The 27,422-nt window shown below is 35.9% G+C and overlaps 1 protein-coding gene across 1 annotated transcript; it reads right to left on the reverse strand.

The window, feature by feature from the left end:
* Positions 1–6,144: 6,144 nt before the first annotated feature.
* LOC114266694 (putative EG45-like domain containing protein 1) lies at positions 6,145–6,582 on the reverse strand. The gene is made up of 2 exons (XM_082923174.1): positions 6,301–6,582; positions 6,145–6,186 (listed from the first exon to the last, which is right to left on the reverse strand). Exons 1-2 carry the CDS (start codon positions 6,580–6,582, stop codon positions 6,145–6,147), a joined length of 324 nt encoding a protein of 107 aa, XP_082779300.1.
* Positions 6,583–27,422: the final 20,840 nt, after the last annotated feature.

A 27,422-nucleotide genomic window follows, 5' to 3' on the forward strand; every position in this document is an offset into this window, starting at 1 on the left:
GCGTTAAGCATTACTTTGGTTTAACCAACTTGTAAATTGCTACAAATTTCAACAAGTGGTAAACATCATCTCGGTTTAACCAACTTGTAAATTGCTACAAATTTCAACAAGTGGTAAACATATTCTTCTTCTCTCTGCCCCCTGCATGGCTTCCACATACTCCTTTGCGAACCTTATAAAAGGTCTTCAACCTGGCCAACTGCAGTCTAACCTTGTGTGTTTTCTTTTTTATCTTCTAGGATCTGAGATTTGCTCACTGAGCTCTTCTCTTTTCAAACTTAAGTGCCGAGATCTTGTCTGCTAGAATCTTGGATCTGCTCACTCAGGTTGAGCTCTTCTATTCTCAGACCTACTCATCTAGGCCGAGATCATGTCTTCTAGGATCCGGGATCTGGAATCCGGGATCTACTCACTTAGGTTGAGCTCTCGTCTTCTCGGGCCTACTTGTCTAGGCTGAGATCATGTCTTCTCGGATCCGGGATCCAGGATCTGGAATTCGGGATCTGCTCACTCAAGATGAGTTCTTTTATACTTGAATGTTATCTCCTTGGGAGCGCTCATGCCCCCTGTCTTTGCATCCCTTCTGGAAGGGTCTTCGTTCCTCCGCAAGTATCTATCCTTCCATACCTGGAGGTCATCTTCATTGTAGTATCCGCTTCAATCTGTTGTCTTTGGTGTGTTGCCTTCCTGGCCGATGTCTTTCACTCCGTGACTCTGGTCACGAGTTTCTGTGTTGCGGTTGTCCCCTTCAACGTCGAGGTTGATAGATCTCTCATTCCCAGTAGGAGCGTTGTCTCCAGTCAGATCCTTCTGTCCGTTATTGGCCATCTATTCTTCTTTCTTTCATTGGCCATCTATTCTTCTTTCTTTTATTGGCCATCTATTCTTCTTTCTTTCATTGGCCATCTATTCTTCTTTTTTTCCTACAGACAGCGTCAAATTGTGTGGGAAATTTTCCGATCACACTGCCCGCTTAGTAACCAGCCGGAGAGCACCGGCAGAATAGATGGCACCTGGCTGACCTGCAACAGAAAGAGAAGATTCCGGCAGTGGTTCGTCCACCCGGGGCACTCCGACGATCAAGTCAGTATATCTCTCAAAGATAAATCAAGTGCTAAACTCACAAGCTTGAGTATCAAAAGCATACCTTAGACCCATGGGGGTGCCTCTCTTTTATAGCCAACATAAACCTAGTCCCAATAGAAGCCTAACTTCTATGGACTCAGGATTACTGCTAATCTTGGACTCCCAGTAAGATTAGGATAAACTCTCTAAGAGTCTTATCTTAATACAAACTGAAGTCTTCTCTCATTCTAGGACTCTTGTCCCTCATCTAGGTTGAGTTCCCTTTTCATTCTAGGACTCTTGTCCCTTATCCACTTATCTCGGATTCCGATATCTTCGGAGATAACCTCGGCCTTGCCGAGATCACCTCGGCGTCACGACCAGGACACGTGGCACCTTCGCTGACACGTCGGCGTCACCTTGCCACGTGTTGGTACTCAGAAAATATATCCCCACAGTTGTATATGAGCAAACCATCTCAATCTATTCTCCCTCAATTTATCTTCTATCGGTACGACTTCTACCTATTCTCAAATATATTAATTCCTAACTTTGTTTTTTCTAGTCTTGCCACACATCTACCTTAATATCCTCATCTCAACAACATTTATCTCGACTACATGCTGTTTCTTAGTTGCCTAACATTCCGTTTTATATAACATTGCTAGTCTAATAGCTGTTCTATAGAACTTTTCTTTTAGTGTAGTGGGTATTCGTTTATCGCGTAGTAGCCTAGACGTACTCCTCAATTTAAGCCATCATGCCTTAATTCTATGGACCACATTCGCTCCAATCTCCCTAGCCGTTGTGATAATCGATACTAAATAACCAAAATGTTCACTCTTAGGTAGTGCTTGGTCTTCAATTTTCACTTTTTCTTTGTTTCCATTGTTACTGTTACTAAAATTATACTCCATGTACTCTGTCTTAATGTTACTTATCCTAAATCCTTTAAATTCAAGTGTTTTTTTCCAAGTCTCCAACTTAATATTAACGTCTTCTCTAGTCTCATCAACTAATAGGACACCATCTGCAAAAGCCATTCACTATGGTATATTATCCTGAATATTTCTCATCAACTTATCGATAATTAAACCAAAAAGATAAAGGCTTAAAGTTGATCTCTGGTGTAATCCTACAGAAATTGAAAATTCACTTGTCTCTCTAGTCGGTGATCTAATAGTAGTCACCACACCTTTATACATATCCCTAATCACATCAATGTAACATTTTGTCACCCATTTCTTCCCTAATCACATCAATGTAACCTTTTGTCACCCATTTCTTCTCTAACACCCACCAGATTATATCCCGAGGCACTATATCATATGCTTTTTCAAGATCGATGAAAACCATATGAATGCCTATTTTCTCAATTTCCATTTTATTTATTATCATTTTGGTTTTGGAAAGAAATGATTTCAAAACGGTCTTATCAATGTAATTGCTGTTGGTTAATGATGTATTCGTATTGGAATTAAAAATGAAATTGCTAGTTGGTATTGAGATACCTGGATTGACTTGTGGAAATGGATTTTAAATCAAACTAATGTATTGAATTCGGAAAATGTTTTGAATAAACGAAAATTTTTGAAGACTGGGAAGAAAGGGTTTTTATTGAGAAAACAAATGGATTTGAGAATGCATTTGGACATACTATATATGTATGTATTGCATTCATGATCATTTACACTGGTGGAACATATTTAGTTTTTGAAATATTTTCTACTTGGCTTTATGTTTACCTTATGCGGCTGAAAATGTTTTTCAATATGCTTATGTGGATGTGGACTGAGACAGTGAGGTTGTGTTCGGAACCATGTAGGGTGGTTCCTTTATTTGTAGGCCCTGAGCCATTTATGTTATTGTTAACTATATGCCATTCTTGTAAGGGTTACACCATTTGTATATGATGTAAGCCTTTGGACATTTTAATTTGATTATAACATCTTTGTATGTTTTAGTTATAGAGCATTCATTCGACTTAGATATTGTATCTAAGATTGTATAAACTTAGAATAACACATGTACTATCTGCCTATATTATATACATCTGCATGAGTGTTGTTAGTTATCATTTATCGTTGGGTGGTTTACTCACGTGGGGCCGGACCTTGTAAATCCGGGACGTGACAGATGAAAACCATATAAATATCTCTTTCATTTTTCTATACTTTTCTATTACTCTTCTCAAAAGATAGATCGCTTCCATTGTTGACCTACCAGGCATAAACCCAAATTGATTCTTTGACATCTCTGTTATATTTCACAATCGACGTTCCATCACTTTCTCTCACACTTTCATTTTATGACACATTAGCTTGATTCTTCTATAGTTGTTACAGTTCTAGATATTTCCTTTATTCTTATAGATTGGCACTAAGATACTTTTCCTCCACTCCTCTAACATTTTCCTAGTCAACAAAATCTTACTAAATAACCTAGCCAACTAAGCCACCTCTCTCTTACCCAAACATGTCCAAGCCTCAATAAGGATATCATCGGGTCCTAAAGCCTTATTCGATTTTATTTTCTTAAATGCAATCTCCACTTCTAAGTTCCTAATCCTACGATAGAACTTGTAGTCCTCGTTTTCCTTATTACTGCCTACTTCCTCCTATTTTGACCTACTTTCATATTCCTTATTTAACAACTTCTTAAAATAGTTTTTTCATCTCTCCTTAATCTCTTCATCCTTCATTAACACCTTAGAGTCCTCAATCTTAATGCACTTAACCTGATTAAAGTCTTTTGTTTTCCTCTCTTTTATCTTAACAAGTTTGTATATCCTCTCCTCTCTCTCCTTACTATCTAGTCTAGTGTATAGGTCATCATAGGCTTTCAATTTAGTCTTTCTCACTACTTTTTCGACATCCTTATTAGCCAATCGTACCTCTGAAGGTTTCCTTCAGTTCTATCATTTTGTTACTTTTTAAAGCACTTTTTCATCTTTACTACCGCTTGAACCTCCTCTACCAACCACTACGTTTTTCTAGAGTTGGGTCCCTCTCTTTTCAACTCTCTAAGAACTTCTCTTGGGATTCTCTTCATACAATTGGCTATCGAGTTCCACATAGTATTAGTATCATCTTTCAAATCCCAAGCACCTTCTTTATCTATTCTTTTTGGGTAAATATTCTTTATCTATTTTATTCTTAAATATTTCTAATTTATCCCATTTCACTCATCCGACTTGTGAATATAAATAAAAAAAATATAGGCATTAATATATATATATATATATATATATGTATATATAGATAACCAAAACTATTGAATCGATTTGAATTTCTTAAAAAGAAGGGTTATTTACACATAGACTGCCTAAATTATTGTCAATTATCACTTTGATCCCCTAAAGTATAAAAGTACACAAATAGATACCTTAAATCTATTGAGAAGTATCATTTTGACCCTCTAAATTATAAAAGCACACAAATAGATTCCCTAAACTATTGACTTGTTTCACTTTGACCATTTTCATTACTGCATTGTGAGTCAAACAGAACTATTAAATATTTTTTAGACAAAAATATCCTTCAACACATTGTATATACAATTTCATTATTATTATTTTTTATTTTTATTTTTAAAATATAAGCATTCATCCATTACTATTGTTTTATTATTATTTTTTAAATATTATTTGTAAATATATTTTTACAGAAAGAATATTTCAAAAAAATAAAATAGAAAAATGAAAAAAATTGAGAAGAAGTGTTGTTGGATGTGTTATATAGAGTGATGAAGGGTATTTCCGTCTAAAAAATATGAATGTAGTAATGAAAGGTGTCAAAGTGAAGCATGCTAATAGTTTAGTGATCCATTTGTATGCTTTTACAGTATAGAGGGCCAAAGTGATACTTCTCAATACTTTAGGAGATCCATTAATTTGTACGCTTTTATAATATATGAGATCAAAATGATACTTCTCAATAGTTTAGGGATCTCCATGTAAATAATCCTAAAAAGAAAAAGGCAGAGTTAGGCGGTGTTTGATAAAGCTGAAAACTAAAGACTGAAAATTAAATATTGAAAACTAATTGCTAAATTTTTTAAACTGAAAAATAGTGTAATAAAAATTTAAGTACTAAACTAAAAATAAATTGTTTGATATGTATAAGATCAAATTTAAAATTTATTATTTTTAAATTGTATATTTCAATTTTTATATTATGATAGTAGTGGTAGTAGTGGTGGTGGTGATGGTATGATGGTGGTGGTGGTGGGGGTGGTAATGGTAGTGGTAGTGGTGACATGGTAGTGATGGTGGTGGTAATAGCAGTGGTGATGGTAGTGGTAGCGTTGATGATGATGGAAGCAATGGTAGTGATAGTGGTAGTAAAATGATAGTGGTACTTATTGTAAAAGTAACAATAGTGATAAAAGGGGTGGTAGTAATAGTGATAATGGTGATGGTGTTAGTGGTAGTGGTAGCGGTAATAGTGGCGGCGGCAGTAGTAGTAGCGGTGGCAGTGGCATGATGGTGGTGGCAGTGGTGGTTGTGGTGGCGGTGGTGGTAATGAATTTATAATAGTATATATCGATGCATATATTTAATATTTATAAATTTAGTCAAAATTAAGTAAATTTCATGACTTATTTGTTTATTTATTTATTTTAACTTATATTTTAAGAAGCACTTAAATTTGTAAGTGATATTAATTGTGTTTATCAAACGGACTTGATTGATTATCACTTAATATATTCAGTTTTAAGTACTAAATCAAATTATTAAACAATAAATTTGTTTAGTATTTAAATAAATATATAACTCGTTTGAATGTTCATGAACCTTTCTATCATCGCATCGCATAGCCTGGGTTTCTTGATAGTGCACAAGAGTAATGGAAAGGTGATCACCAAATACAGACAATTGATGCACTTCATGATAATTCGAAACTGTTAAATAATCATATCTTAAACGCACGCGAACAAAATTGGAACTTGAGATTTTATTATTTATTCAGCAAAAAAAAAATAAAAATAATAATTAAGCACAAGTCTAGGCTAATTGATTATGCTAAAGGAGATAATTTTCCATGGCATGCCTGATTCTTGATTATTCACACGACTCTTCTACAAATTCCATGATATTGCCACTCCAAATAGATTTAAAGCCTGAAAAATAGAAGTGAAAACAATCATGTAATTGTTAAGAATTAGTAATTACTGTTCAAGTTGATAAAGCCAACGAACTTGATTGACTTACTGTTGGTAATCAATTTTGATTACCCCAGCCACAGTGTTGGCAATGGTGGCAAAGGCTTCCTTGGAGAGATCTAGGGTTCCTCCACAGCCAGGACAATGATCCACAATCTTCACCGTCACGTTGTTTCTAGTGCACGGGTGTGGTACTGGATTTGTAGCTCCTGTGCATGCAACAACAAATATTTTCCCACATATTGCACCATTATTCCAGAGGGGGTCGCTAGCGGCAGCTATCATGACACCATTGTTCTGGTTCCCATAGCACGCCGATGCTGTCCAACCAAAAATTTTATCATAGATTGGCATATATAATTTTGATTTATTACATGATTTAGAAATTAGTTTGCAATTTTTTTTTCTTTCAATTTTATGGAATTATTAGGTAATAAATATCACTAGTGATGGCCAATTACATACAAGTACAACCTTTAGAGGTTAAACAAACTATAAAGCAAACAATATGTTGCTCCTTTAATTAATCCATTTATAATAAGTTTTAATTCAATACCAGTACTATCTTTCAATTTTCTCATTTTGTCGTTTTATTTATTTATTTATTTCTTGGGTAGTAAGTTCTGCACATTCTTTTTTTTTTTTTTCTTTTTTCCTTCTGCAGAGAAACCCTAAACCTCGATGCCAATCTCTAAACCCTTTCCCTATCTGTTGAATTTTAAATAACCATCTGTTAAAAGTTTGGCAATGTCTTAAGCCGAAAAGCCAAAAAAGAAAATTCTCCCTTTGGCATTGGACGATTTAGGTGATATAATGAAAAAAAAAAATCATTTGAGCATTTGGAGGAAGTTTTTGCAATAACAAAAAGTAACATTTTTTTTATCATTTGTGAAACCAATCAACTATCTTAACAGCTATTTTTTCCTAAAAAAGTCATTAAAAAAAAAAATTTGCCAAATCCTAGTTAAATAGAGCCACTAGGCCTTGTAATTGCCCAAATTGTCCAACAACAAAATAGACACGATAAGAGAGAGAAGATAAGAATAAAAATACTAACGGACATAATTTGTGTAGAAAGTGGCCGTTCCCGAAATAGCATAAGCTGCATAAAAAAAGCTCAAGACAATGCCAATGGCAAAGAAAACATAAATCTTCATGGCCATCCCTCTAATACTTTGATCTTCAAACTTTAGATCCCTAGCTACCAATTTATATATGAACACCGATAACTAGTACTATGTGTTGGAAAAAAATGGATTTTTGGTGACTTTAATAAAATATTAAAGTGGGTCCCAACCGTCTATTTTGTTGGGTCCAAGTGGGTTTAGATACTTTGCAATGAGATCTTTACACCACAAATAGAATGGCCAAAAACCATTGAGAATTGAATGAAAAATTGCCCCATGAAGTTAGCTTCATGAAAGAGTTAATGGGGTTTGTAACTTCTGCCTTTGTTGCAGAGTTTAATAGTGCATTAATGGGGTTTGTAACTCCTGCTTTTATTGCAGAGGTTAATAGTACATTAGTGACCAGCCATGAAAGCTGGAGGCTTCTCCACTCGCCCCTATACATGTATAAATTGAGACCCTCCTATCAAGTCTCAAACACAGAAATTGTTTCTTCCATTCTTTAGTCAGTTTGTCAAAAAGTTCCTACTATAAGAGAGTGCTGCCACTGTTTTTGTTTGTTAAGCTAGACAGAGAGTGCTTCTGCCGTAGCTGGTTTTTGACCGTCGTATCCTGGAAGACAGACGCCGGGATTCCTCAAGCACTTGACCCGTGAGGCGGCGAAATCTATTTTAAGGAAACTGCAACCGTGCAGGCTTCGGTTTGGTTTCTTTATCATTTTATTATTTTGTGTATTTATGTTGAAATTTAGTTGTAATTATCAGCATATGTTCTTGGTATATAATTTTGATTTCTTCATAAATCTATTTAATTAATTTCACAATTTGAACAACAAGCTTAAAACAGATTTATTTATGTATTTTCTATGAAATTGGTCGAATAGATTTATATAGACAATTAGGTTAGTTTTGTATAATGCTACTAGGAACTGTTGCAGAATTGCTCACTATTTCAATGATTGTAAATTATGCAATGTTATTGTCTAATTGCTTAGTTTAATTAGAATGCTCTATCATAATTTGCATACTTAATTGTATTAGTACGATTTTATTTTATACGTATGGTTCATCATTCCCCTACCATGTTTCGCATGAATTTTAAGGTTATAAAATATAATTTATGAATGTTGCAAGTTTTGACATGTTATTTAGTTTCTAACTTTTAGTTTTTTTACATGATTTAATCTTTAGAATTTTTTGCATGTTAATTGCTAAATGGTTATTGGTTTCTAACAATTATTTGTAACTCTTGCTTATTAATTTTAGTTTAATGTGTTTGAAGTTATAGAGTTTTTATGAATTGTGTACATAATTAATTTGAATTATTTAATTGGGTGCATTAATCTAAATTATTTAATTGGGTGCATTAACTTTGAATTTAATTTATTTATTTGGAGTTATTAGTTTAAAATGGTTTCAATTATTTATTATATTTATTTTTTGCCTAGATTATTTGTTTGTATTTTGTTGTGGTTTGCTACTAACTTTCTTTGTAGGAATACTTATGCGAAAAGGAATGGAAAAACAAATACAAAACCAAATAAATAGTATTTGGGATGTAAAAACAAAATGTTTGGACTACTAACTTTTGTGTTGAATAGGAATACCTAAGCGTGGAAAGGCTTTTGGACTAAATAGAATCCTGATGGATTGACTATTTTATTTAAATGGTTGAAGCATTTTTTGCTTGAGACTTAGTTGGTTTGTTTACCAATTTGTAGTAGCAAGTTTTATTTGCTTGTATTATTAGAAGCATTTTATATGCATGTATTTGGTTGTAGCAATTTTTAAATTGCTTGTAAGTTTGGAATTTGGTTTAGTTTTCTGTAATAGAAACCAAAGTGTATAGCCTTGGCTAAAGAGTAGTTCTTATTTGTTCAGAAATGACAACTAAGACGGATTTGGTTTCAAACCTTTCGGGTTTGAGGAAGTATCTGGGTTTAATCATATTATTCCCAAAGTGTTGGAAAACCAAGTTTGAAGAAAATATTTGATTATAATCTGATTATTTCCAAAGTGTTTTGATTTATAATCTGATTATTTTCAAAGTGTTGTGGTTTTGAGAAAACAAATCCAATTTTAGCATTAGCAAAAATATCTCTGATTTTTATTCAAAAATCATGGGCTCAGTTCCGGGAGTACCGGTTAACGTTTATGAGTGGTGTAATTCTGGTAGCAAATTTTATTTGCTTGGAAATTGGTTTGTTATAACCTTGTTTATCCTCTGGAAATCTTAATTTTAAAATTGTTTCCCATGGACTAAGAGTCAACATGCTCTTGGATGTTTTGTTAAAAGGTTAACTGGGTTTTAAGTGGGACCGATGTGACCCCTCCAGTCTTCCTGGGAACATTTCTGACCATGTTCGATTTTAGGTTAAATGGTGAGACTAGTTTTGAATTAAATTTCCATCTGAGGGATTTTCTAAGGGTTAAGTTTAATTTCTGGAATCACAGAAGTGAAATTCTGTTGTGATGTTTCAGAAATGGCTTCAAAATATGACAAACAGAAATGTTGTTCCACCTGACAACCTTTGCCTCACGAGATTCTTAAAGGAAGATCTTGAGATATCAAGTATGATTAAAAAGAAATCATAAGATTGCATGAAAAATTTCTCTGATTTGATCAGAGGCAATTGTATGGTATCCTTGTGTTATTTATAGCATTTATGATTGTTATGTGACTTTGCTTGAAAATAAAGATGAGAGAACCTGTTATAGTGGATGAATATATTTTTGGATTTTTAAATTCCAAATATATTCTTAAATTGGTGGCTCCTAGTGAGTATAAGATCACTGATCACAGAGATAGAAAACTAGTGGTTCCTAGGAGGTGTTAGACCACTAGCTACACAGTTATGAGATTGTGGTTCCTAGCAGTGAACAGATTACTGATCACATGTCAAGACATGATGGTTCCTAGTAGTAGAGAGGTTACTGATCATAAGTCAAGACATGCTGATTCTGAGTAATGAAAGGGTCTATTGATCCTATGTTAAGACGTTGTGATTCCTAGTAGTAAAGTGACTACTGATCACAGGTTAAGACATTGTGATTCCTAGTAGTAGAAAGTCTACTGACCACATGCTGAGAAATTAGTGATTCCTAGTGATAAGACTACTGACCATGTTATGAAGTTCTGAATAGTAGACTATTGAACACTGGATTTGTGTTTCCTAATAGTAAGACTATTGGCTTCAGAGTGATAGGTTGGACCAAATATATTTGGGTGCCCAATTCGGTTGATAACATTCTGGAAATGTATTTACTGTGATATGATTTTGAGAGTTTCATAATCATTATGACACAAGGATTTGTTTAAAACTTTGTATAAATTCTACAAAGAAGACCTGATTATCCGACTCCGAATTGAGGAGGATAACAGAAAGAAAGGAGGAGTACCTCCTCAGTAAAAGCCAATGTCATTGAGCATGGCAAATCTTCTGAGATAAGGAAAAAGCCCCCCCGTGAACAAGGGCTCTTAGTTGGGGCTAAGGGGTGGTGCTGCAAAGAAGCTGGCATACAAGCCGCGGGAACCTGGTTATCGGTTCTTTGGGAAGTGCTACAACTGTGGTAGCAAGGGGTTTTAGCTTTACTAGGGATACACGCCACATCTGCTCCGAGAAAGACAACTTTCGAACCGGTTACAAATGGTAAGAAGTTGTTTTGGGGAAAATTTACTACCTTATTTGTTGAGGGAAAGGTGGTCCTGAAGTTAACCTCAGGAAAAGAGCTAACCTTGAACGAAGTCTTGTATGTTTTGGACTTTGGTAAGAATCTTGTCTCTAGGTCTCTTCTTAGTAAACATGTTTTTGCATGGTTTTTGAGTCTGACAAGGTCGTTCTGACGAAACACAAGTGTGAAACTTGTGTTGAAGCGAAATGGACAAGACCCCGTATGAGTTATGAAAAAGGCGTTAAGCCTTCTTATAAATTCTTACGAATGTGGGGGTGTCTTGCAATTGTGGCAATTCCTACACCCTAACGGGTTAGGATGGGCCCAAAATCCGTGGATTGAATATTTCATTGCTTATGCACATACTAGTGGTGCTTATCGGTGTCACGACCCAAACCCGGCCCTATGGGTTTAGCACCGTAACCGGCCAGCAATCCGAGATTACCGAAGGCCTGCTTAACAGAAATACAGTAAAACAGAGTACAAGGCCTGGCGGAAGCCAATACAGTAAATAAATAGTGTCCATTGAGCTGTGACAGTCTGTATGCAAAAAGGCTTTCCATGCATTCATACATAAACGGTACAGAACAGTATGAACAATATTCACATCCATTCAAATTAGGGACTCAACCCTACATAACAGTGCAGAAAACATTCCGTCTGTACAAAACAGTACGGTCTATACAAAATTTACAGTCACACAGTACAGGGACCTAATCCTTGTATAACAGTACAGTAAACAATCAGTCTATACAGAACAGTTAGACGGTACAGGAGACAGGCGGGGGAAACAACCAAAACACCCCCAAGCCATAGCATGGCAACTCGGAACCTCGCAGTGAGGCGCAAAGGCTGGCTTGAAAAAACTGGAGTAACCCTGACGCTCCTAGCTCCGATCTGGTGCCTGTACACCTACATATATATATGAGCAGTGAGCTAAAGCCCAGTGAATAACATAAAGCGTAAAGGGGTTTAGAATGAATGTCCTTACAGTAATGAAAACAGTTCAATTCAATCAGTATTTCGGTCGTTCAGTACAGTAAACAGTCATATGTGGTACATCCATTAGCATAACAGTAACAGTAGGTCTTAAAAGACCGAACAGTAATGATGGCCATCAGTCAGTAAACAGTAGTGGCTCCACGAGGGAACCGACAGAGATCTCTGTAACAGTATCAGTAACAGTAAACAGTGGGTACTAAGGATGCCACAGTACAGTTCAAAAATAAAGGACATACATTCATTCAGTAATACCAGTTCAGTAAACAGTTCAGTTCAGTATTCAAAAGATAATCAGTTGAACATATCTTTACACAATTGTTACTCACAGAGTTCTGGGCTACAGTATGCTAGAGCGTGTCTCCCCAGTTGCCAACCCTACACAGTTCACAGGTTGAACACACTAAGCTACACAGTTGGGAAATCTCATAACTTAATCCCTAATTTGCCTTGGTGTGTTCTACAATGATATCCTCATCAAGATGCCTTAAACTAGGCCTAAGAATGCCTAGGATGGGATGAGGATGCAAAAATACACTTAGAAAATATTTCGCAAAGTTTGCTGAAAATAGGAGCCTCGCTCGAGCGAGACTTTCTACGCTCGAGCGTAAGTCCAAAATCAAAGGCTTCGCTCGAGCGAGGAATCCTTCGCTCGAGCGGTCTGCAAAACAGTAAAAGTACTGGATGCTGAAATTTTACGCGCGATCGTCGCTCGATGGTCGCTCGAGCGGAGCCCTGGACAAAGGTGCTCGCTCGAGCGGGGAATCCTTCGCTCGAGCGAGGAAGCCAAATCTGGAATTTCCAGATCTGCCTCCCAAGCTCAAACCAAGCATTCTACCACTCCAAACTCGACCTCTTGGGCCCAAATTCTGGAAAACATCATTAAATTCAATGTATAACAAGTTTCAAAGCTCAATTTATGAATTCAAGCCCCAAAGGTGAGTCAATTAAAACCACATTCAAACCCATTTTCAAGAACAACATTCAAACATGTCATGCATGAGTTTTAAACCAAATTAAAGCTCCAAAGCTTGATCAAATGAGCTCATTTCTTTTCAAATCAGATGGAAACATGGTCTATAACAACAATATGAGCATGCATGCATTAATGTCCATGTAATCAACCTCAAAATGCAACAATACCAACATGCATGCAAGAAATGATCTTCAATCCATCATTAATGAACCAAATCATGACTTAGCTCTACAAATTAACATGAATCATGCAAGAATGAACTCAAGGACAGCAACAAGAAGATGGATGTCCTACCTTAGTCTTGTAGAATTAGGAGTGAGGGAGCTCAAATATGCAAATACACTTCAATTACCAAGCAATTCTACCAAGTTCCAAGCAATGCAAGATGAAACTCACTCTCTCCCTCTCAAGGTCGGCTAAAGCAAGGAAAATGGCTGATCAAAATGTGTTTTGATTCAAGTATAAGGCTCAAGTGTGTGTATATGAGATAGTGGCAAAATGGTAAATATGGCAAACTCTTTAATTGGCTTATTTTAATCTAATTTAATCATACCTAATCAGTTTTCAGATAAATATACCATAAAATCACATTAATTATGAGGGTCACGGAACATCAATCGGTTTCTAATTCGGCCGCCGATAAGGCCTTCAATTAGCAGTTTAAACATATAAACATGAACAGATAATCATACAGTCAAACAGATATAATGCAATTTAACTAACATATACTCAATCAATTCGGTTTCCAGTTTCGGTCAGTCAGTTCAGTACTTTTAATCAGTTCAATTATCAGTCAGTTATCAGTCATTATCCGTTTCGTTTAACAGTAATCGGTGATTATCGGTAATCAATCAGTCCTTAATCAGTAAACAGTATGAGGGTTGTTACAATCGGTTTCATGTATATAAGTCTGAAATTCCAGACATACATAGGAATACCATCATGGAGTCAAGGAATGCATGTTTCTTTGAAGACATTTTTTCTTGCCGAACCTAAGAAGGGGTTCCGAGGTTTTGGAGCAATTTGATGAGCTTGCTAGTGATGATGATCATGTTGATGATCAAGGTGATGATCAAATTGAGGCTTTAGATGAGCCTAGAAGGAGTAAAAGGGCTAGGATGTCCAAGTCTTTTGATCCGGACTTCTTGACTTATATATTAGAGGGAGAATCTCGAACTTTCCATGACGCTGTGACTTTACCTGAAAGTCCTTTGTGGAAAGAAGCCATTAAGAGTGAGATTGACTCCATCTTACAGAACCACACTTGGGAGTTGGTAGATTTACCTCCAGGTTGCAAGCCTTTAGGCTGCAAATGGATTTTTAAAAGAAAGATGAAGGCCGATGTGTCAATTGACAAGTATAAGGCGAGGCTCATTATCAAAGGGTACAAGCAATGAGAAGGCCTGGATTACTTTGATACATACTCACCTGTAACTAGGATAACATCCATTCGCATAGTGATTGCGTTAGCAGCTTTGCGCAATCTGGAGATACACCAGATGGATGTAAAAACAACTTTCTTAAATGAGGATTTGAATGAAGAAATCTATATGGAGCAACCTATAGGGTTTTCAGCTCCAGAGCAAAGCAAGAAAGTCTGTAAACTTGTCAAATCATTGTATGGTTTGAAGCAAGCGCCTAAACAATGGTATGAGAAGTTTGACAACGTAATGTTGTCAAATGGGTTTAGAATCAACGAATGTGACATGTGTGTTTATGTCAAAGACACTGACAGAGGTTATGTCATTTTGTGTCTATATGTTGATAATATGCTCATTATAGGTAGTAACGATGAAATAATCAAAACTACCAAGAAGTTGTTAAACTCTAAGTTTGACATGAAGGGTATGGGCATTGCAGATGTTATTCTGGGAATTAAGATTACCAGAATATCTGGCGGAATTGTACTTTCTCAGTCTCATTATGTTGATAAGATACTTGAGAAGTTTAGTGAATCAGATACAAGTGTGTCTAGGACACCGGTAGACGTCAGTCTGCACTTGACCAAGAATAATGATGAGAGTGTCTCTCAGCTAGAATATTCTAGGGTCATTGGCAGTTTGATGTATCTGATGAGTTGTACTAGGCCGGATATAGCTTACTCGGTTAGCAGGCTTAGTAGATACACAAATAATCCCGATGCTTCTCATTGGAAGAGCATTGTGTGGGTGTTAAGGTATTTACGCTACACTCGGGATTATGGGCTGCATTATACTCGATATCCAGTGGTGCTTGAAGGCTATAGTGACACGAATTGGATATTAGATATAAAGGACTCAAAGTCCACTAGTGGATTTGTGTTCTGTCTTAGTGGGGCAGCCGTGTCTTGGAAATCTTCCAAGTAAACGTGTACATCTAGATCAACGATGGAATCAAAGTTTATTGCTTTGGATAAAGCAACTGAAGAGGCTGAATGGCTTCGCCAGTTCGTTGAGAATATTCCACGTTGGTCTAAACATGTGCTAGCTATTTGTATTCATTGTGATAGTCAATCTGCAATTGGTAGGGCACAGAGTAATATGTATAATGGAAAGTCTAGACATATCCGTCGTAGACATAATTCCATTCGACAACTACTCTCAAATGGAGTTGTTTTTATAGACTATGTAAAGTCTAAGGACAACTTTGCGGATCCGCTAACCAAAGGGTGAAATCGAGTGTTAGTCGAAACGTCGTCAAAAGGAATGTGGTTAAGGCCTTTGGAAGTTACTGGAATGGAAACCCAACCTAGTTGACTGGAGATCCCGAGATCCAGGTTCAATGGGACAACCTAATTGCGTGTAACGGTGGTATGTCACTGAGGAGGTTAAACCTCCAGCCATTCCTTCTATCAGTGATACCTGCAAGTGTAGAGGTTAAGCTAAGCTTTTAATGACTCTAGTGTGCTAAACTGTTGAGCTGAGTATATCAGGATACTCAAGTAGAGTCACCTATGTGAGTGTGAAGTGGGGCCGCTTCTAGAAGAATTGGGAGGCCAAGATTCTTTGAAACCACTCGCTGAACCAAGCTAGTGCCTAGGGCCATACAGGGAACACAGTGAGAACAGAATGGTGGTAGGAGTAATTCCCGTGTGAGATCTATTGTCTCAGTTTACATAAACGGCAGAGCAGTTCAAGATGTCTTATTCACTGATCAGCCAGTAAACTCGATAGGTTTTCACTGGGAGAGGTTCAAAGCCAAAAGCTACCTTCTCTGATCTCGGGGTTAGTTCGTTGTACTCTCTCTCCGAGTCATTTTTGTTGAATGGTGTCCGTTTGTTGAGTCATTCGGTCAATTTTTATTCATGTGGGGGATTGTTGGAAAAAAATAGATTTTTGGTGACTTTAATTAAATATTAAAGTGGGTCCCAACCGTCTATTTTGTTGGGTCCAAGTGGGTCTAGATACTTTGCAATGAGATCTTTACACCACAAATAGAATGGCCAAAAACCATTGAGAATTGAATGAGAAATTGCCCCATGAAGTTAGCTTCATGAAAGAGTTAATGGGGTTTGTAACTTCTGCCTTTATTGCAGAGTTTAATAGTGCATTAATGGGGTTTGTAACTCCTGCCTTTATTGCAGAGTTTAATGGTGCATTAGTGACCAGCCATGAAGGCTGGAGGCTTCTCCACTCTCCCCTATACATGTATAAATTGAGACCCTCCTATCAAGTCTCAAATACAGAAATTGTTTCTTCCATTCTTTAGTCAGTTTGCCAGAAAGTTCTTACTGTGAGAGAGTGCTGCCACTGTTTTTGTTTGCTAAGCTAGACAGAGAGTGCTTCTACCGTAGCTGGTTTTTGACCGTCGTATCCTGGGAGACAGACGTCGGGATTCCTCAAGCACTCGACCCGTGAGGCGGCGAAATCTGTTTTAAAGAAACTGCTACCATGCAGGTTTCGGTTTAGTTTCTTTATCATTTTATTGTTTTGTGTATTTCTGTTGAAATTTAATTGTAATTATCAGCATATGTTCTTGGCATATAATTTTGATTTCTTCATAAATCTATTTAATTAATTTCACAATTTGAACAACACTATGTGCTAATGCAGCTTGGATATAGGGGTTCATGAACTTTTTATAGGAAGAAATGGTTCATGCCCTTGACCCACCCCTAATATGGTATGTTCAACATAAAAAAAGAAAAAAATGAAAAAGGAAAATTGCAATTAGTTGTGCAATTATAATGAAATTAAATTATTGATTTTAATAGATGTGTTAAAATTATAATTGTCCTTGCATGTTTTGAATTTAAATATGTATGATTTCAAATGACATCATTATTATCTTTTTTCATAATAAATTTACCTAAGTATACCATGCTAGAGTCCCACAACTATTTTAAAAAAAACATTGACGGTTCAGATTGATTTTATATGTGAACTCTATCAAATAAGAGTTGAATTTTAAATACAATTTTCGTTGAATAAAATATCACAATATCATTTTTTTTATTACCTATTTAAATGATGAATGATTAATGGTATGAGTTAATAGTAATATTAAATGAGAAATGATAGGGACCTAATTAATAGACCAAAGAATTACTGAAAGAAAAATGTTTAACATTCCTAAAAAAATTCTCCCAATTTCGCTTATCGTATAATATGATAGATGTCAAAACAAGAAATTTTAGTTGAATAAAATATCACAATATCATTTTTTTAAAATTACCTATTTAACTAATGAATGATTAATGGCATGAGTTAATAGTAATATTAAATGAGAAATGATAGGGACCTAATTAATTGACCAAAGAATTACTGAAAGAAAAATGTTTAACATTCCTAAAAAAATTCTCCCAATTTCACTTATCATATAATATGATAGATGTGAAATTTTAATTTGCCATACCCTTATCATTGTGAATAAATTTAAAAATTTAAATTGGAAGCCCCTAATAATTTTCTCAACCTCGCTATGTAGTTCGAAATCCGCGTGGCTCGATTGGCCCGAAAATCAAAACAACGTTGTTTTGATTTGATTTGATTTGATTTATTTATTTATTTTTTTTTCTTTTCTCGTTTTCTGAAGATCTGAAGAAGAAAAAGAAGAAGAAGAGAGAAGAAGGAAGAAGAAGAAGCTGGTGAACAGAGCATCATCATCAACAACAACCTCTTCATTGACACAACATCTCATCAACAACAGAGCATCATCCTCAACAACAACCTCTTCATCAATAACAACATCTTCATCAACATCAAATTACCTCTTTTTTTCTTTTTTTTCCTATCAGCACTCTCTCATCTTCCTAGAGAGAGAGTCTGTGTGTGAGTGACTGAGAGAGAGAGCACCAAAATCAAACCCAAAAGAAGCTACAGTTTTTCTAAGAGAGAGAGCACCAAAATCACTCATTTTTCTTGTTCTTGTTTTATTCATCAATTACAAACCCCACAAAGAGCACCAAAATCAATTAAAAACCCAGAAAGAGCTGCACTTTTTCTTAGAGAGAGAACACCAAAATCACCCATTTTTCTTATTCTTGTTTTATTCATCAATTACAAACTCCACAGATCTTGAATTCATAAAGAGAGAGCACCAAAATCAAACCAGAAAGAGCTGCATTTTTTCTGAGAGAGAGCACCCAAATCACCCATTTTTCTTGTTCTTGCATCAATTACAAACCCCATAGATCTTGAACTCATAAAGAGAGAGCACCAAATCAAACCCAGAAAGAAATTTGTACGAAAACTCACCACTCTCAAACATCACCATCACAGCCACCACCTCCTCACTCAGTTCAAATCCCCTTGTCCTCTACTTGAAGCGTATGCAGGAGATCTCCACAGGAGGCGGCGACGGTGGAGGGTTGACTGCCGGGTGCGATCCAGCTGCCGATCATTTGTTTGCGAACTCGCCGATGCCGCCCGAATCGTGCAAATTCAGATCATTTGATTTGCAAAGGAAGAGAGAGGGAGAAGGAGGAATGACCTCTATTTTTGGTCTCTCTCTCTCTCCTTTGAAATGAAATGTACTAAAAGAGAGATGAACAAAGGTGTACAAATATATGCGAGTGTATGTAGAAGGTCGGGTCATTTTCAAGCTACGGTATTGGAGCTACCAATCTTTTCTCTAATTTTATCTGGGACCTACAGCAGTAAAAGCTTTACATGTACTTGGCAACTATAACCAATTGTGGGCCCACCATTTATGTAAATTTCTTTCCTTAATTTTTCTAGTAAGAATGGTTTAGTTTTTAAATTTTTTTTTTATTATTATTATTATTTTTTTTGTAATAAAACTAGTTTTATAAAAAGAAATGAAAAATATTCCTAATTTTATGAAGCAAAATTAAATTATAAAATATTTTTTCAATATTTTTTTTATTAAAAAAACATAAAATAAATTCTAAAACTCAATAAAATAAAGTGAATAATTTTATCAACACATAGAATCAACCATAAAAGTTAATTCCACCATTTATAGTTTCTATCTTATTTTTCAAAATAAGTTAATTAACCATCAAAGTTAGTCCAAATGTTGATAAAACTAAATGAATTTTCAGAATTTTTTTTTGTTTATCTTAAAAATATAAATTACTTAACTAAAATATTATTTATTAAATAAAAAATTCTAAATAAAAAACAAAAAAAAAATGATGAATATTTTTGAGGAAATAACTATTTAGTGTATCTACTAAAAATAAATTACAAATAAATGATAAAGTTTATAAATATTAATAATCAAAAACTAATTTTTTTTATAACTTTATAATGATTTTGTGAAATGCCCACCGTTGGATAATTTTTCCAATATTTTTATTATTATACAGAATTATTTTTTATTTAAAAAAATGCAAAAGAAAGAAACTTACTAAAAATGGTAGGTTCAAGAATTTGGTATATATAGATGCTTTATTGGTAGAAAAATGTTTTGAAACTGTAATTTTTGAGCTCTAATGCTAGCTTTAACGAGTTGACAGTGAATCTCACCTACTATAATATGATGTTTTGATCTTGATTTTTTTTTTTTTCTTCATCATGTCATTAGTGCTCCATTAAGTACTACAACTAATGCTCTCAATATCCATCGCTGTTGTTATGGGTATGAACAATTTTGAAAGTCAAAAGCTCCTACAGTGGGCCCCAAGTACATAGGTGTCATGCCAACTCAGTCACGCATAGCAACTTTGGTATAAAATTTATATTTAAAAGTGCACAATATAATTATTTTAAATTATGAGTTAATGGTAATTTTTTTATTACATGGAAGAGGTAGTGTAATTTATCCAAAGTAAAAGGAGTTTATGGTGGTGGTTTGTATTAGAGATGGACAGTAGAACTGTAATCTAGACTCCGAATGAATAATATTTAATAAAAAATTTATTAAACATTTATTTTTTTTGATAAATTATACAAATAGTCTTTATAATTTACATAATGTTTCAATTTAGTTTATGTTATTTTAGTTTGCTCAATTTTGTACCTCAATTTAATTGATCGTGTCATATTGGTCTAATAAATAACGGTCGTTAAATTTGGTAGACAAAAACTGAAACAATGTATCAATTTGGTCCCTGTAGATTATACGATGTGTTAATTTGATCCCTATCAAAATCGAGCAAATTAAAATAATAGGAACCAAATTGATACATCGTGTAAATTATAAGGACCAAATTGACACATCATTTGAGTTTCCGTCCACCAAACCTAATAATCGTTATTTATTGAATTAATATGACACAATCCATTAAATTAAGAGGCGACAATTAAGTAAATTAAAACAATAAAGACTAAATTAACACATCGTATAAATTATAAAGACCATTTATATAATTTATTCTATTTTTTTTGCCTATAACTTTTTATTATAGAAGATTACATTGCCTATACTAAACACTATCTTTATGGAAAGGTTTATGATGCACACTCCTTTAGGGGCGTGTATCATATGGACTATATTGGAAATGGTGTAATTTTAATTATTATATAATTTCGTAATATCAATTACAAATAGCGTAACTTCACTAGAAATTAACGTAATAAAATGTTTAAAATTTTGTAATTTATGTAACAAAAATTTGTGACTTGGTTAATACATTTTTTATTATGCCAATTTGTGAAATTATGTATTTTATAAGTGATATTATGAAATTTTGTGATTAAATTATTGATTAAGGCCGAAATGTACATCATTGAGGCCGTTAATTAGAATCTCTTAACTTCATTTGCTGGTCAAACTGTATATTTTATGTGTGTTGAGTGTCAATCAGGTTGTACATCGTCGGAGCATAAAATGAGCAAAAAGACAGAATTTGGGCAGAGTTGACTTTCCCGCACGTGCGTTGACTTTTTCCGCACGTGCGTTGACTTTCCCGCACGTGCGTTGACTTTCCCGCACGTGCGTTGACTTTTTCTGGGAAAGTCAAACCGACGTTTTAAACCTGTTTGGACGAGATTGGAAGTATAAAAAGGCAAGTAAAAGGCTGGATTAGAGTTCGGAAGTTGTTTGGACCTAAAGAGAGAGGCTAGGGTTTTGAAGGGAAGAGAAACAAAAAGCTTCAAGGATGTCTCCCATGGTGGTTTCTTATCCATCTATCTCCTCCCACTCCTCCATGAGTGGCTAGTCTCATTTTCTAGGGTTTTGAAGAAACCCTAGCCATGTAATAGGTTTTTCTTTTTTTGATTTTATATTATGTAAGGTTTGAACCATTGTATGGTGTTTTAGAAATTCTTTATATATAATTTTCATTATCTTTTCAAATATTTGACTTTCTATGATTGTTGAATATTATCTATACATGAGTTTTCTATTCCTTCACATTCAAGGTATGGGACGAACCAGGCTACGAGGAACGAGTCGTATCACTACCCTAGTTTAGAGTGAACGATTCGTATTACTTGAGATGATTCGTGCTCGTAGATTGAATGTGATGATCTTCTTGTTAAATGCTTTGAGCTTGTAGTTGTGAAGCATTAATCCGTTCAAACCATAGCATAATTAATTTCAATTGGAAACCCTAATTATGTGGTTAGTGGTGAATTCTCTACCCTAGGATTTTTCCCCAATTTAGTAAATCCAATTTCATTTATTATCGATAATTTAATTCCTTAGTTTAATTTATTTGTTATTAAATTAGGTTATGATCATTCAATCTTTTTATCAAAATTAATTTAGGAATTTAACAATTAAATTAGTTTAATTTCACAATAGTCCCTGTGGATCGATACCTGGACTTGCCATTATTCTGATTGAATTTGGTATAGTTTAGTATTTAATTTTGGTGTGTTCAACGACCCATCAAATTTTGGCGCCGTTGCCGGGGACTTCTGGCAAAATTAGTTAATTTAAAGTTACATTCTTATTTTAATTTTTTAGTTTAGGATTTTATGCTTTTGGTGTTGCTAAGTGTGCAGAGTGTTTGAAATTGGAGCTATCATTGAAGTGCAAGCGGAGCGCAGCCGAGTTTAAATAAAAACCGCAGCACTAAAGTGAGTAAACAGAAGCAAACACTCACAAGCAAAGCACCAAAGTGCTAAAACGAAAGTCAAAGCTCAAACAGAGGTTGGAAACAACGTCTACACGTCAAGCATCCGCAAGACGAGTAAAGCGTTTTCGTTAAACCGCTGTGAGTATTTCTTCCTTTGGTATTTTGTTTTCATACTTAGTGCACAGAGTCGGAACTTGTTGTGTGTTTGGGTAGTGTATGCACGGGCGTCGTTCTTGTTGCCCTGAATTGTGGAGTTTGGACCTTGAACTAGAAAGGACCCTTAGGAGACTTAGGACCTCTGCCCGTATTCCTAGGCTTGAATATTCATACATTGAGCCATTAGAGATGGCAGATCCTAATGTCCCGAATGTGCCCAACCGGACACTTAAGGATTATTTTACACCCACTGCATATACATCACCATCATGCATCCAATTGCCTGACACCACTGCTGCTCATTATGAGATTAAGTCCAGCACCATACAAATGCTCCCATCATTCCATGGACTAACTCATGATGACCCTTATAAGCATTTGAATGAATTTGTGGAAATTTGCTCGACAGTAAGGATCCAGAATTTCACAAATGAGGCCTTAATGTTGCGATTGTTTCCATTCTCGTTAAAGGATAAAGCCAAACACTGGCTAAATTCTTTACCTGCTAATTCAATCACAACTTGGGACCAATTACAGCAACGGTTCTTGGAGAAGTATTTTCCCATAGGTAAAACCAACCAGCTTAGGCGAGCCATCACAAACTTTGCTCAAATGGATGGCGAGCAATTCCATGAGACGTGGGAAAGACTTAGAGACCTTCTCCAACAGTGTCCCCACCACCAAGTGCCTGATTGGCAACTTGTTCAAACATTCTATTATGGCTTAACTGAGCCACACCGCCAAATGGTGGATTCGTCCTGTGGTGGGACATTTATGTCTAAAAATGATGCCGAGGCATGGCAATTGTTTGAGAACCTAAGTGATAATTCCCTTCACCATGCCTCCGCCGCCCGGCAAGTCCGGCAACCCATAGTTGGAGCTCCGAAAAGAGGGGGCATTTATGAGGTCGGGCAAAACCTAGAGTTAGCCCAACAAGTAGAGGCATTGTCCCGCAAGATGGACCAATTATTAGCTACGGGACATGCTCCTACCCAACATGATCAACCTCAATTCCGTGAGGCATGTGTTATATGTGCGAGCCCTGCTCATGACTTGAGTGAGTGCCCTTCGGCATCACAATTTCCGGAGTTAGTCCAAGAGCATATGAATGTGGCTCAAGGATTCTCTAACCCGGGTAATGACCCATACTCCAACACATATAATCCGGGATGGAGAAATCACCCTAACTTCTCATGGAGACCCCCTTCACAAGGCACTTCTTATAATCCTTCACCACCAAGGCAGAATTTCAATAATTTTGCCAACCAATCATCCTACCAACCACCGCAACCTTATCGACCCCCACAACTGTACCGGCAACCACAACCCCCGCCTGTTCCTCAGGGCAACTCTGTCTTTGAGACTCAGGTGTTGGAAGTTCTCTCAGAACTTAAGGGGTTATCACCGATAGTTCACTCCCACACTTACTCTATTGCCAAGATAGAGACCCAATTGGGTCAAATAGCTAACTACATGAATCGAAGAGAGGAGGGAAAATTACCAAGTCAAACTGTGGCCAACCCTAAGGGACAATATAGGGCAGAGAGTTCGGGTGGGAATGGTAAGCAACATGAGCAAGTGCAGGCGGTGGTTGCTTTGAGAAGTGGTAGGGAGTTAGAGCCTCAGTCGGTTGCGCCAGATGCAACTAGAGTTAAGAAGGGTGACATCGGTGGTTCACCAAGTGAGAGCAAGGGTGAGGGCGAAACACTTAAGAGGGATGAGTTAGTCCCTAGCACTCCATATGTGCCTAAGGCACCCTTTCCCCAGTGCCTTGATACACCGTCCCCTTTTAATAAGAATGCGGCATCTATGGAGGCAATGATGGATGTCTTTAAACAGGTAAAAATCAACCTCCCCCTGTTGGAGGCGATTAAGCAAGTACCATCATATGCCAAATTTCTGAAGGACCTTTGTACGCAAAAGCGTAAATCTAGGACACATGTGTCTCAAAAGGTCCTACTCACGGAGCAAGTAAGCTCCATCTTGTTGAATGACACACCTCCTAAGCTTAAGGACCCAGGTGCCCCAACCATTGCATGCATTATAGGGGACCACTTCATTGATAGGGCCTTATTGGATTTAGGGGCTAGTGTTAATTTGTTGCCGTACTCTATGTACGAGGAATTTGGGCTTGGCGAGTTGAAGCCCACTACTGTTACTCTTCAGTTGGCTGACCGGTCCCTCAGAGTGCCACGTGGCATGATTGAGGATGTGCTAGTTAAGGTTGATAGGTTCTACTTCCCTGTTGACTTTTTGGTGTTAGATATGGAATCGGTAACCAGTTCTAAGAAACAAATCCCGGTGATCTTAGGTCGACCTTTCTTGGCTACGGCCAATGCATGCATAAATTGTCGGACCGGGGTTATGGAAGTTTCATTTGGCAACATGCAAGTGAAACTTAATGTCTTCCAAGCATCCCAACAACCTCATGAGAGAGAGGAGTGCTTATTAGTGGATGTTGTGGATGAGATTGTGGAGGAGGCTTTGCCCTCCATTCTTGTAGAGGACCCTTTGGAGGCTTGTCTAGCTCATTTTGGGTTTGAAAATTTTGATATTGATGGGTCAGTTAAGGAGGTTTTGAAATTGTTGGATGCGGGTATTATATACCCTATCTCAGATAGCAAGTTGGTGAGTCCCACACAAGTGGTGCCCAAGAAATCGGGCATCACCGTTGTTGAGAATGAGGGAGGAGAGTTAGTCCCCACACGAACCACTACTGGGTGGCGACGCTGCATTGATTATAGGAGACTAAATTCCTCGACTAGGAATGATCATTTTCCTTTACCCAGGGGTTTGATGGACCCATTTTATTATGATTGATAGATTGATTCCTTATTCTCTTTTCTTTCCCTTCTATGATTATTTTGTTTTTCTTTGTTCTCGTCATGCTTTATTTGCGTCTAGGAGACTTTAAATCCTCTAAAGGTGTAATTTCTTTGGTGTTGGCCGTGCCCGAACGGCATCTGACGGTCTGGTATAGCCACCTAACCGTGTTTGTAGTGAGTTCCTAGGAGACCAACTGAGACGGTGGAAATTAGAGTTTGAATGGCAAAGCCTAGAACACAAAGGTTTGGGATTTCCGAGACTAGAGTCTGGTTTAAATACCCAGGGGTGTGGAGATTGCTTCAAAACTACCTCGGCTTGAACTCTGTACGGCAGCCCCATAGGTTGAGGTAGCTTTATGCGCCTCGATTCTGGATACCGACTCAACCTAGTCTGTCACCCTGTTGGAGAATAGGGAAAGTTACAAACACAGTTAGGGAGAAAAGTAGTACCCGTGGTTTTCGCGTGAAGATTATACCTTTAGCGGGCATTCCGTTATTTTCTTATGTTTTATATTTATTTCGGATGTCAATTGAAGGTAGAAATACTTAGTTTTGATTAAAAAAAAAAAAGTGTTATGCTTATTCAAAAAAAAAAAAAAATTAAAAAAAAAAAAAACTTTGTTGTTATACATGTTTAATTGTAAACCAATACAAATTCTTAAAAAAAAAAAAAAAAAAAAAAAAAAAAAAAAAAAAAAAAAAAAAAAGGAGCAAACTCCACATGTGCGGCACTGTGCGCACATGGGGCCAAAAAACTTTCACAAAACAACTTTGCCCCCAGCTATAAAAGCAGGTGCGGGCTGGAGCGCCATGACCAAGCCGCACGTGCGGCTTGGGCCCCGCACGTGCGGACGCCGATTTAAAAAAAAAAAAAAAAAATTCGCGAGGAGTTGCAAATCGCCACATGTGCGGCTATGTGCGGAAAAGTTGTGCATCTGGTTTTGTTTTTCTTATTTTTATTATTATTATTTTTTTTCTTTTCTTTCATTTTTAATTTTTTGAAGTAAATAAATTTTAAATAAATACATAAATAAATTTTAAAAATAATTAAATAAATATACAATTATTTTATTTATAATTTTTTTTTATTATTTAAAAAAAAATTCTAATTTTATTTTTAATTTTATATTTTCTATTTTGCAAGATTCTTAAAAAAATAAAAAAAAATAAAAAAATAAAAATAAACATATCGGTTAGTTTATGTTATTTTATTCTATACTTTAGTCTCTTTTGTAGTTTAGTTATTTTATAGTTTAGTTTAGTTTAATTTCGTTTATCGTTTAGTTAATTTAATTTAAGGTCATTTTTTATTCATTTATTTAGTTATTTTCGTTTTTATTTACCAAAAAAAAAAAAAGGGGAAATTGCATGTGGGACATTAGTGGACCAACTTGTGCTTTCATATTTTATTTTATTCTCATGATTGGCTCTACGGTTTTGTGTCTATTTGCTTTTGGTGTGTGCAGGCTATGAGTTGAAAGTGTATCTACTTGGGCCTCCAAAAAAACCAGAGGTCCCAGCATTTCCCGCTACCACCACCACCGGCTTCTCCGTAGTTCCCACCTGTATATTGCTTTGTCTCTTTTATTTTTATTTTTATTTTCCTTTTAGTCCTTTCTTTTCTTCAAAAAAAAAAAAAAAAAAAAAAAAACAAACAAACAAACAGTGTGAAGTGTATATATGCTACTCTCTGCCTTCCTGGATGTGCACCTACATTTCTGGTAATATTCTCTCATTCCTCTTTACTTTTCCATTGAGGACAATGCCATATTCAAGTTGGGGGATGAGGGTATTAAACTCCACTTGATGTGACTTTTTGCTAGTAGAGTGATGATACTTGCATATGTTAATTGGAGATCATAGTAGACTTGTATGAAAAGGGTTTATTGGGTAGATACTTGCATGTGATGTTTGCACGAGGAGAGTTGTCTGTGTTTGTGATTTTAGTACACTTGTCATGAGTATGTCTTAATTCACATGAACACACTATCATAGCGGTGATCTTTTTATTATAATCCCTAGTGTACATCA

This window comes from Camellia sinensis, chromosome 4, assembly GCF_055761805.1.
Source record: "Camellia sinensis isolate YWXY chromosome 4, ASM5576180v1, whole genome shotgun sequence".
In the NCBI taxonomy this organism is placed as follows: Eukaryota; Viridiplantae; Streptophyta; class Magnoliopsida; order Ericales; family Theaceae; genus Camellia; species Camellia sinensis.